This window comes from Nelumbo nucifera, chromosome 6, assembly GCF_055504915.1.
Source record: "Nelumbo nucifera cultivar China Antique chromosome 6, China Antique-T2T, whole genome shotgun sequence".
Lineage (NCBI taxonomy): Eukaryota > Viridiplantae > Streptophyta > Magnoliopsida > Proteales > Nelumbonaceae > Nelumbo > Nelumbo nucifera.
Genome location: NC_142654.1, coordinates 8477802 through 8491093, shown reverse-complemented (window position 1 = coordinate 8491093; position 13292 = coordinate 8477802). Strand labels below are relative to the sequence as shown.

The following is a 13292-nucleotide window of genomic DNA, read 5'->3' as shown; positions in this document are numbered from 1 at the left end:
ACTCTTCCAAGACCCAAGTTCCAAACAATAGCAGAATTACCGGCTTTTTTGGATCTTCACCCAAGTTGCCTTGTGAAAGATCCCTTATTATTAATATTTTTGTGAATAAACTTTATTATTAATATTAATTTTTACTAATTACCATAAAAATATTAATATGTTAATGTTATTATTATAATCTTATTTAATGTTTGATGCTTAGATATAAAAAACAGTTCAATTCAATTATACATGGGTCTAGAGAATCTGGATATAATCCCAACACAGGATCCCACCATCCATTCCAACTGTGCATCGGCAACACTATAACACTGGCTGCAGGCTTTGATGAGTGTAATAAATAATGGGAATGCTTATTCGATGCGCATGTGATGCACTTACGAACCAAAGTCTAAAAGACTAAAGCTAAGCATACTCCCACTGGCATATGCAATGAACATTTTGTTAACAAACTGGTGTATTAATGCTTTAAAAAAACCAAATATGCGTTGAGGTGCTTTGGTGAATGAGGTGCACCCACATGACCCTACCCTTCGTAGCACTAGGGTGCCCCTCTTTCAACCTTTGTCCAACTCTTATAAGGCCTTGGTTGCATTATTTGTTTTTATCAGACCATTTCACTCATCTCTTTTTTGTATCACTTGTTAAGATTCTCTTGGTTGCGTTTGGTTTGATAAAAAATAAGAGAGACAGAGTTCAGGGAAAATTTATGAGGCTCAGTTTGTAGTTGCTGTAGTTTAAATTCATGGGCGTACAAATAGGTAGTGTAAGTTCTGATTTACTTCTTCAGATTTGACTTTGTTTTCTTTTCTTGTAAGAAGTAAAATTAATGTCTCTATGGAGGGAAATTTGTTTGAGTGAGGGAGGAAGGAAGATGATGTGGTCTCCACAGGAGAGGATTGAGGCAGAAGAAATGTGATACAAATTTTATATCGATTTTTGAGATGCAAAATTTGCACTACCAATAAATGCAAATGCAACAAAAATATAAATTTTGCATTAGATAGGAGTGCATATCATAGTTACAAACAAATGGAGCAAAACCAAACCGGGTGCAAAATTTGTACATGTTTCAGATTTGCTCTGGGAACACATAAAGAGATTAAGAACTTCAAAACAATCTTTAACAACTTTCCCTCGATTTTTCGTTAGGATTCCATTTTTAGTTTCACTTCATGTTTTTGAATTCTTTTTTTTGGTCTTGACACGTATTCATGTCAACATTTTTAATCTATGTTCTGTGAAAGAAAACACGTTTCTATTTTTTCACTTTGGTGGATAAGTGAAAAGAGAGTTATTTATACTACTACGTGTTTGGGCTAATATACTAAAGCCTTGAGATAGTTGGAACGCATTAAGCCAAGCTCTTTATTGTTTTAGCATCGTAACCCACACAGAAAAGTCATTCTTCGTCAAGAGAGGGGTCTTGATATGAAGATGGAAGAATGGTGAATATGACCCTTAATAGCTACAAGTCAGAAGGGGAAAATTCAGCAGACCCCAGCTCATGATCCCCTATCAAATGGACTCCAAGACTGTCCATTGAATTGTTTTAGCATCGTAACCCACACAGAAAAGTCATTCTTCGTCAAGACAGGTGTCTTGATATGAAGATGGAAGAATGGTGAATATGACCCTTAATAGCTACCAAGTCAGAAGGGGAAATTCAGCAGACCCCAGCTCATGATCCCCTATCAAATGGACTCCAAGACTGTCCATTGAAAGCCATATATTTCCATGAAGTCATAGTTAGGATTGACAATTTTTCACCCAACGCGCTGAATCCACCCAATCCACCCAATATTTAATCCACCCAACCCGTTCATTTATTTGGGGGTTGTATGGTCAACCCATCACTCAATCTGTCCATTTAAATGTATTGGGTTGTGGATAACCATTCGGTTAATCATTACAGACATAAGTATTAATTCTTTAGTTCTTTTTTTTAATTTTCTTCATTTGAATTAAATAATTTATAATTAATACATTAATTTTCTATTAATTGTTGACTAAATTTAGTTTTGTCTTGAACCAACAAACTTCACTCAACATAAATCCAAATCAATGTGACCCGAGTTCGGACCAGTTCAACGTGGTCTGACTTGATCCAGCATATACCGATCCGGGTCGACCCGAATCCGAAATAGACCCTGGGCGGTATGGTTCAGTACCGCTTGCTGTGCCCAGTTTGGGTCATCTGGTCCAACCAATGTTCACACAGGCCGACACGACCTAGTACAAGCCGACCCGGGTCGACCCGCATTCGAAACAGTTCTGGGCGAGATGGTTTGGTGTCTGCATGCTTTGCTCGGTCTGGACCGTCCGTCCGACTAATATCCACACAACCCAACTTGAATCTGATTGACCCGATTTACTTGCATTGATGCGCTTCGGGTCAAATGGTTCGGTCCCAAACCCGTGCACAAACTTGATATGGTCCAATCCAAGTCAATCCACCATTGACTGAACCGGTCCGATCAAATTGATCCAGATCTAAACGGTTCAACCACCCTTGATGTGATTAGCTTGAAGATAATCCAATTAGATAGTTCAAGTTGGTCTGACCGGTTTGAACCTAAGTGGTTCGGTCAAACTCAAAATCTGAACATAGTCAAATGGCTTCACCGCTTGTGTAAAAATAACATGCATGTAATGTAATTTGAAGCTTCACCACTTGTGTAAATAGTAACTACAATTATCACCAAGCTATGACCAACTTATTTGTTAAGAGAGAGTTAGTTTGTTTTTTAAGTTCATAAATATAAGATTAATGGGTTTGGGCGGGCTGGATTGGGTTAAAGCGGGTTTGGTTGAACCCAACCCATTTAATTTTATATAACTGGGTCATTAATGGATTGGCGGGCTAGATGAATTGGGTTAAAGCTCAACCCAAATCAAACCCAACCCAACCCGTCCAATTGCCACCGCTAGTCATAGTTGCCCAAAAAATAGGGGCCCCATGTTTTAACTAATTAGTTGCCACCATCTTCCCATGGCTAGTGATCCATTCCCTGGTCATGCCTCAATTTGGGGAAAAAGATTTTCGGGTAATCATGGCTGGGTTTTGCACCATTGATAAGTGCAATAACCTGCTTGACATGGATTTCAGGCCTGAAACAGGCCCAACCCTATATGAGCCGGGCCAGGGTGAATTTTGGACCTATGACTTTTATTTATAAAATGTTTAATATATAATATCTATTCTATACCATATAAAGATGATACTTGTTTTGGTTTTAATGCAGATCATAAAAATTAAATCCAAATGCCATATATCATATATCATTAACACTTAGTTTCTTATATAAATAATGTGTGCTCTTACATTGGTTATATATAAAGCTTCTCTTATATGTTATCTTCAACATGGTTTTTAAAACCGACCCAGTGATCGAACTGGTCAGGGGTCCAGTTACTAGGTCGAACGGTCCAATTGTTCGAACCGAACGTTCAGCCCCTTCTGACAGAAAAATAAAAAAATAAAAAATTTTCAAAAAAATAAAAAATGGTCAAAACCGTTTGTACGGTTCGAACCATTAACCACCTAATTCAGCGATTCGCTGACCAAAATCAACGGTTTTGGGAGAAAATCCAGTTTTTGGGGAAAATGGAACAGTCGGGTGATCGGTTCCTGGTTTTTCCGGTCCGCCCATCCAGTCTGGTCCGATTTTAAAAACCATGATCTTCAAGGCAGGTTCAATAGCTAACTAACTTCGAATCCCCGGCAAGATTGGTTTTGAGAAGAGGGAGTGTCAATTTTTGGATACAATGAATTTTAAAATTTGAATTTTGAAGCTTTGTTAATTAACACAACATCATCTCATTTCACCCATTAAGATTTATAAACGAAGCGAAGGTGGCCGATTTGCTTGGTTTGATTTATAAAAGTTAAAAAAAAAAAATGTAAAGGAGATTTACTTTTTCTCTGCAAAGTTTTGTCCAAGAGTTATCGTGCGCATTTAAGGTTTAGACGGACATGCCAAGTTGGTACCGGAAGTTGATATTAGACCAAGAAATCCTTTTCAGTTCACGAGAAGGGTTTTCAAATTTTCAACCAGTTGACCAGGGCCATGGGTCTGTGGGACCTGACTACCAACCAGAGAATGATTCTATGAATCTTATCCCTTTCATCGCTAGCGTTGTTGGGCAGTAGAAAACAATTGTTGCATCCCACATTGAAAAATTCACAATTTTCCAGCCCAAATCGGACCCAAGTTGCATTTCTATGAATTAAGAGTCTTGCTCTGTCTATTTGAAGTAGTAATTGGAGAAATTAATGGACACTCTTGGAAAATTTATCAGTTGGCTACAGTATTACGTGCATAACTGACAAATCATGGCCAGGTCTAGAAACATTGATTTTAAATCCGATCTCTAATAATTGAACCCAATTCTAGATCTGATTGATAAATACATAATAAAAGAATATATATAAATCTTGAAATTTAAAGAATGGAAAGTAAATTCATTTTTTTTAATTATTATTATCAGTGTAAGAGTTGATATGTATTTGTGCAAGTAAGTATTTACCATATATGATATATAGTATTTAGATTTAATTTTCATAATTTTTACGGAAAGTTATGTATCTGTTTAGTAGTAGTAGAATAGTATAAATAAGACCTTATACTACTTGTATATCCAATTTCAGGGATCATATAATTAACATCATCGTATGCTTTGGTAGTAGCTGCAAACAGAGTTTGGACGGCCATCCGTACTTATTGTCATGGCGAGATGTTCCCCTTTCACGGGAGGGATGGACTGTGGGGAGCCTATCCCGTCTTCTGCAAACGGATTTTAGAACGAGAAAATGATTTTAACTCTGAATGAATCAGTTGGCTGGAATTCTAGCAACAATTTCGTATGCATGGTTGCACAGGTCGGTGGGTTGAATTAAGTTGCCATTTCCCCAGTTTCAGAGTTTAGGGCAAAGACAGTGAATCTTTCAAACACATTCTCTCTACTGTTTCCAGAATGAGTTGTAGACCCATCCAGACTGGAAAATTTAAGACAATAAAGCTCATTGATTACTTTGCAATTTCCTCTCTAGGAGATTCAGAGGCAAGGTTTTTTCTTCAGATGTGTCAGAGATGCTTCTAAGTGCATCTGTCAAGGATGTCCCTTGTGACTGGGTAGGGTGCGTGGTACTGTTTGGCACAGCTTTTTCTCCTTATTGGCAATACACCAAGAACCAAGGTTTTTAAAACCGAATCGGATAATGAACTGTTTAGGGGTTTGATTTCCGAGTTGAATGGTCTGAATGTTTGAATTGAACGGATGGCTCATCCTGACAAAAGAAATAAAAATAATAATTAAAAATATTAAAAAATAAAAAACGGCAAAAAACCACTGGATGGTTCGAATGGTTTGACCACATGGGTCAGCAGTTTACTGACCAAATCAATGATTTTGGCCAAAGAGACGGGTCTGGGGTAAAACGGAACCGGTCAGGTGACCATTTCCCAATTTTCCGATCTGGTTTTGAAAACCATGCCAAGAACTACAATGCTGTTCATCATTGCTCTAGGCTGATTTGATTCAGAGTAATTTAAAGTGCTTTTTTAGTATGAGTTTTGCTGAAAGATGAAAAAGAAGGAAAAAAATAAAAAAATCGCCAACATTGGGCTCCCATAACAAGTATAACTGGGTTCATTGTTTCCTCAGGAACTGTTGGGAAATGGCTGAAGTAGCTGAACTAAATGACTTATTCCTTTATTCATGTGTCTTTAAATCTCCAACACACAGGGCTCCGGCCCATAACAATTGCATGGCCGGCCCTAAGGGTTGCTTAATAACTGCTAAAGTAACTGAACTGAATGACTTTTATTGCTTGGTCTTTCAATGAATAAACCACCATGTAGGTTACTGGTACATGCTCCTTAATGGCTGAAAAGAATTTTGGGTTCATTATTATAGTACTCCTAAACTTTGTTATATGACTATTTTATGCACTAAGGCTCAGTTTGAAAAGAGTACAAATACAAATATGTACAATTCAGTATAAATTCATAAAAAATAATACAAAGTACAAGGCTTTACACTTTATATTCCTTCCAAACTGAGCCTAAGAGGCAAAGTGTTAATTCATTCAGTTCAACCACTTCATCCATTATCAAACAGCCCCTAACACTCAGCTTTTTATTTTGCTTATACACTACCATGTGGTGAAGTTAAGGAGTACTTGTTCAGTATGGGAAAAATACAGATATAAACAACTATCATGTCAGCACAAAAAATACATGTTTTTTTGCTGATGTGGAAATTGTTTTAATTTGTCTTGGAAAGCAAAACCATTCACAATATTGGGGCCCTTGAAAGTTGCATCCGGAAAATGCTAATTTCTATGAAAATTTGTGACCCACAACAGCATCATTTATTATATATCTACTTTATTTTTCAATGCAGCATAGCCATCATCAGCTAGTCCTAATTATCATGCACATAACATCTCAAGCCAATTCTGCGATATAAAATACATAATTAATTGTTATATCACTTACAACAGGGCCTTTGATGTTTTCTCAGTCTGAACTCTCAACGGAGTTCCTATCTGCTTCTCACACCGAACTTCCAGCACATTTCAGCCACACATCAGTAACATTTTATTTTTTATCCTTGTATGTTATTATTCTTATTCATGGGGATGTTTCCAATACATGATGGGATGTGTTGTGAGGTTGGTGTGAGGAGCCAATCCTAATTCATTCGTCCTAATGATACCCATGCTCTCCATCTTGTACATTGTCAGTCAGGCCCACCCAAGAGATTGCTAAAGTGTGCTTAGTGCCTATATCTTAAGCCACATTTAGCCTCAGTTTGGAAGGAACATAAATACAAATGTATTAAATGTAAAACGTTATATTTTGTATGTATTTTATATTTATATTCTTTCCAAATTGAGTCTTACTAATATAATTTTCATACAAATTACAGCAACACTGGTAGATGTTCTGTTCAGATTAATGCTTTGATTTTCATCCATCCTCGTAAGGGGGGGAAAATGAAAGAAGAGAAAAAAGGACAAAATTGCTTCGATTGATAAACGTAAAATGGTCCTGAAGGAAGGATAGAAGGCTAGAATTCCTGATAGATTAAAAACCCACCAAAACTAAAGTCCCGATATTCAAAGAAACGTTCACTAAAACCGAAAGGAGCAACAGTCATTTTCGGGGCTACGTCTTTCAAGGAACCCTTTTCCTCCTTGACTTCCTTGGGATTTTCCTTTGATAAAAGAGAACCTAATTACGACAAGAATGACTCAAGACTGGAGCTCTTCTTTCATGGACATTTGACATACATATTGAAAATGGAGATTCATGACCCGTCTGTGTGTTTATGTAGCTAGAACGGTTTACAAATACACTGACACAATTGCGTGGACCACCTTTACTCAACACTGGAATTTACGTAAAGCTTCTGTAGATAATCTCATTCTATTAATTAAAACGTTTCAGAGCTTTTATTAGGCCTTCTTCAGTTTGTCTTACACCTAAGAATATCTGATTCATGAGGAAGTTCATATATATATATATATGGATTTGGATTTGGTTTCTTTCATGCTAAGGCAGAAAATGGATCAGATAGGATATGCCTAGATCTAAAGTTGTTTTGTTAGCATTGGGGTTGAAATCAAATTCTCATGGCAATCCAATATTTGAATGGCATTAATTCATCATCATCATCATCATTATCATTTTTACCCTAATTTTATATGGGATTGACTACATGTATCCGGTTTTGCCATTTGGTTCTATTTAATGTCATATTCATTATTAAATTGCAAGTGATTAAATCATTTCTTACTATTTTTACCTTATTTTTTTTTGTTTGTCTCTAACCCTTGTTGCTCCTTCAACCCAATATTGAGTAGCATTATATATATATATATATACCCTACTTCATGTTTTTACATGCTGAATCAAGTTGATTTAATTAGTTAAGTTTGAAGGTGAAACTAATAGGGATCGATCCCCCCTATCCTTTGTGGGTGGGAGGGGTAGTTACAAATTTTCAGTCGCTGCAGGAATAACTTTCTTTCTTTTTGTATTTCTAGCTCAAGCTTATGCACTAATGGTATAAACCAACAAGAGGATATGATAGTGTTGATGAACATATGTAAAGAGAAAATTCACATTTGTTGAGTAATAATATGGCCAAATTGAAGGTATTGGGAACCATAATAAGCTCTATATGATGCGTATACCAAGAAAAGATACACTAATCCCAATACTACTTAAATTTTCTCTTGACTTGGCTAGCTAGAGACTCCTCTACGGCACTAGCTCTACTTGTAGTCAGTACTGCGTAATTGCCTAGAAAGTGGAAACATTCACACACACACACACTTGGTATCTATAAATGACACCACCAAATCAGAGATATATCCGCATAAGTCTGCACATACAGTTAATCGCCTTTGGAGTTTGGATCAGAATTCAGAAACTGTGATCAGATGTCAGTTCAGTTTTAGGAGCAATTGGGACAGAAAATAAAACCAACGGAAACATTTAAAGGTGATCAGATTGAGGAAAAGGGGAGTGTTCTGTGCAGAAGAATTAAATTTAAAGTAATTTAAAACACTCAAATATTTTCCCTTTCAAAAAACACTAGAGCTACTAGCATCTCCAAGAAACTCATCATCTAATGTAATAAGCAAATTCACAAGCTGAACGTCGATCGGTGACGGTGAATATACAATAAAGCACAAGACCTATGGATTGGATTGATGAGGACTGTAAACCTCAAAACCATGAATAAAATCTCGGGCACCTTAATTAATTTATCTGATGGTTTCCAGCCCCCCCATCATCTTCAGTCTTCACCTCCTGTTTCACTGGATTTGCACGGCCTGATGATGATGATGATGATGATCCAATTTTCCTTGCTTCATCATTGAATTCACTGCTGGGGCATGGCCGACGAACAAAGCAACGTGACCCATGAGCTTGTCTTTCCTGGAGAAGGTCGTCCCACATGTACACTGCCACTTGAGTTCTCCACAGTGCTTCTCATGGGTGCGGAGGTCGGACAGCACGGAGAACTGCTTCTGGTTGCATCTGTTGCAGACGTACATCTTGGGGCAATGGCTCCTTTTGTAGTGATTCTTCGCACAGATCATGGATTTCAAGGGTTGAAACTTGGCGTGCTTCTTGTTCCACCTGCAGCCTTCATGTGGGCATGAATATTTCTTGGGCAATTTCATGGAGTATCCTTTGTATCCCATTGATGAATTGCTCACATTCTTCATGGGGTTGCTCAGAGCAGCACTGGTCTTATACTCATCCCCATGTGCCCTCATGTGCATTCTCAGATTGGCGTCCCGCTTGAATCCTTTCCCACAGACATGGCAATAATGTGTGAATTTGGCCAGAAGATCTGCTGCCTCCAACTCGATGATATCACAGTTCTTGGGCGAGAAATCATGCAACCCACCATCGCTCTCAACCCCATTTGGCAATTCCTTCTCTCCCACATCGTTGTTGTAAGTGGTGGTGGTGTTGCTATTGCTAATGGTGATACCGGGTTTAACATTGTTGTTACTGCTATTGTTAGTGTTACTGTTATAGTTATCACCATACCAATCAAGATGTTGCTGACCGGCGGCAAAGAATCCTCGTTGATCACTTCCTTCTCCCATCTGAACCTCCCGACCGCCGGTGCCGGTGGGTTGAGGCAGCACGCCGCCGGGTGAAGCCTTAACGTGCTGATGCTGGTGCAATTCATGGCAGCTGCTATTATTCACCGTAGTAGAGCCAAGAGCCATCTGTTGACAAGTGAACATCATAGAAGAAGCAGTAACGATTATCTCTTGAATAAGGGTGCCCATACCGGCTATGGCCATGGCGGTGGATTCAGGTTGGGCTTGATTATTGGGGGAGATGACGAGACTGACCAAGGATTGCACCTGATGAACCTTGTCCCTGAGAACGGAGAGGCTGTAGAGGAGAGCGCTGGACTGGGTTTCTGCAACTGAACTGTCTTCCAGAGAAGAGGATATCACATCATCAGCCACCCCAACCCCATACATCTGCAATCCCTGAGAGCCGCTCTGGAAGCATGAAGTAACTTCCGAAATCATCTTCCAAATCTTCCCCTCTTGTCTCCTTAAAACAAGTCACACCCTTCTTTTGAAAAAGCTCTCTCTCAGCTTGCAACTAGATTTGCACCACTATTTATGCTCTCCTCTTTTCATAAGAGCCTGCTAACCAAATCTTGTCTCCTGCTTCTAAGATGGAAAGAAACAAAATCCCATTTTGTCACATATGAGAGAGAGAGAGAGAGAGAGAGAGGCTCCAAGTCAACTTGGAGCTTTCTTTATATACAAGCATCCCCACTTGAAGCCTCCCTCAAATCACACCAATCCCAAATGAGACGAGACAACCCTCGTATAAACAAAGGGTTTTGTGAGAAATTAAGATAGAGTAATTAAATATGGGAATACCCAATCACTTGTTTGCGTTGTTTGTCAACATTTTGTTACATGATCGATGGTATTAAAGGGCTTAAAGCAATGTCTCTGCGTCAATCCTCACGCATACGCTCTGATCGTTTCAAAAATCAAAATTAAGGGTCGATCACCTTCATATTTCAATTACCTCCAAAATTAGATGACAACCCATTCTCGTTAGTCTTTAGTTGTCACCTTCTCAATCCATGCAGTACAAAAATTTTATAGCAACTCTCTCTCTCTTTCTCTCTCCTTAAGTATTTCCAGACTTCCGGTATTGGCATGGCATGGCATATGAACCGAACCGCCCATCTTATCACGTGCCCTTGATCCAGATCCATCAATCAACTTTTTCTTGGGTAATGAGCCATGCATGTATGGAATCATCATCGTGTGATTGGAATATACCGTTTTTCTTTCCTTTTTTCTTTTAAACGTAACCTCATGCAAAAGCAAGAGGTATATTAGTGGGTTGGGTTAGGCATCACTGATTGGTGGATGAGTGGATCCTTCGTCGTGCTGATGCTATGTGTGTGGGACCATTCTATCAACTTTTTTATTTTTTGGGTGAAGGACTAAATGGACTTAACTCGCCAAATTATTTAGCAGGGGCGGGGGTTTGGTGGTAGAATCAACCAATCAGATTACTTTAAACGAGTCGCAAGGGGCGTTTGGCAATCACATGGAATTGATTTTAAAAAAGCCGTTATAAACCCACTTTTATGTCTACACTCTTTGAATGGCATTATTAACTCATGGCCCACACCAAACATGATGATAACATGTTGGTTTGTTGCCAGAGGTTTCATTAAAGAATTTTTGTTGATCAAACTAAGCTTCAATTTTTGTCACATATATATATCCATTTCCTTCTCTCTCAAATTGAGGAAGGATTTAAGTGTAAAATTAAATTTAATGACAAATACCTTAGAAATAAGAAGCTTTAAAATTTAAAAAATTTGAACATTGAAATAGAAATGATGTTAATTTAAGAACAATGGGAGTGGAATCAGGGCAACCTTAGATTAATTTGGAATCCAAAGGGTGCATATGCTGAAGTGCAAAATTGATTTAAGGAACAAAAATGATATGGGTTGGACTTAGGTCTCCATATATATAGTTAGGATAAGGCTTACATAATGATGATTCCTTTTCTCCTCTCAGCAATTTAGGCTATGTTTGGCTCTATTGACGTTTATTAGAAAAATACCGCCACATCAGTGCCACTTAGGTGTTTGAAAACATATTTTTTGTATTTATTGTTTGAAAATAAACTGTGTTTTTTTATACTTTTGAAACAGAAATCAAAAGCATACTCTTGAATTTTTTGTTTCAAAAACATGTTTTATCTGGTTATTTAGGGGGTATTCGACAACATGATTGGTTTTGTTTCTGAAATGAAAAAAACAACTGACATATTAACAGAAAAAACAATATAATTTTGCTGACTTGGCAGTCGTTAATTTTTTATTTTCAAAAACAAAATCATGTTGTTAAAAACCCCCTTAATATCATACTCCATAGATCATATAACAATTCTATAATGCAACATTAATTTATTCTTGTTTTAAAAAATCACTATTTTGATGGTTTTAAAAGCATGCATTAATTTTCTTTTGAAACACAACAAACTTGTTTTCTTCCTTTAATTAAAACAAAAAATAGAGTTCAATAACATGCGGTTTTGTTTTATTGCTGATGTGACGATTTAAAAAACAAGCGAAAACAAAAACATTATCATGTTGTAGAACACTCCGCAACAAATTGCATCATAATTCCTGGTCCAATTGCTACATCCATTTATATTTGTAGAGAATCTGGATCCCCCTATATACATGTTAGCAATATTTTAAAAACTGATTCGGAATTGGAACCGTTTTGACAACTGATTTTCGGGTCGATGATTCGATCATCTGATTCGAATGAATGGTCCGTTCTAACAAAAAAATAAAAAAAAACATAAAAAAAATATTTAAAATAAAAAACGGCCAAAAACTATAAAACAGGTTAACGGCCATGGATATAATAGATTCAACAACGGAAGTGTAATTGGCCGCATCACTAAATCTGGAGTTTAGAGTTTAGAGTGTGGACCATCTGATGATCTGCCAGACTCTAGTGTAATTGTGGAAATTATAAAGACTGATACCTCGATAAATGAAATGATAAGAAGAGGGGTAGAGTAGTCCTTTTGAAACCATGAGACCCAAATTAGGTGACATAACAGCAGCAATCTACATACATTTTGACTTGTATCGGCATGATGAACACTCTCACTTGCACGAAACCCATGGTTTTAAAGCGAAAGCACAGGAGCAGGAACCCATGCTAGCTGAAGTGATTTCTGACCCTTTTCGTAATTCTGCTTTCTGTATATTTGTGGGCCTAAATCATCTATTTGATCTTTCTACCTGACAAACAGGTCCTAATGGGGGCAATAGCTGGATCCCAGACCCAGAGCCCTCCCTCATCCTCATTGTTTAAATCAAGCCTGAAGCTGAAAGTATACACAGTGATAGGAACATGCAAACAAACCCTAACAGATAGGGATCATGCGTTTACCTGTTTTTATTAATTAATTCTGAGTACAGCAGTATATATAGCTATTAGCTATGCTTCCCTAAATCGGCGCAAAGGGATAGTAAGCCTCATCACTCATCACTCATCCATTGGTAGATTGGACGTTGGAGCTATTGATGAATTATTGAATTCTAGTATAAAGCAATAATTATATATATTAATAAATACTAGATATATTGAAGATCATAAACAACATAAAAAGGGTCCCACTCAGTCCCCACTCTCTCTTTCTCTTTCTCTCTCACTATTATCTGATTATTTA

General features: G+C 37.5%; 1 protein-coding gene across 1 annotated transcript; it reads right to left on the bottom strand.

Moving 5' to 3' along the window:
- Positions 1-8525: 8525 nt before the first annotated feature.
- Positions 8526-10230, bottom strand: LOC104604579 (protein SENSITIVE TO PROTON RHIZOTOXICITY 2-like). Its single transcript, XM_010268987.2, has one exon. It carries the CDS (start codon positions 10079-10081, stop codon positions 8834-8836), a length of 1248 nt encoding a protein of 415 aa, XP_010267289.1. The 5' UTR covers positions 10082-10230; the 3' UTR covers positions 8526-8833.
- Between the last annotated feature and the right edge of the window lie 3062 nt (positions 10231-13292).

What these genes read in the sequence shown, in the direction of transcription:
- LOC104604579 (XM_010268987.2), bottom strand. Translation starts at nt 10,081, where the DNA reads ATGATTTCGGAAGTTACTTCATGCTTCCAGAGCGGCTCTCAGGGATTG.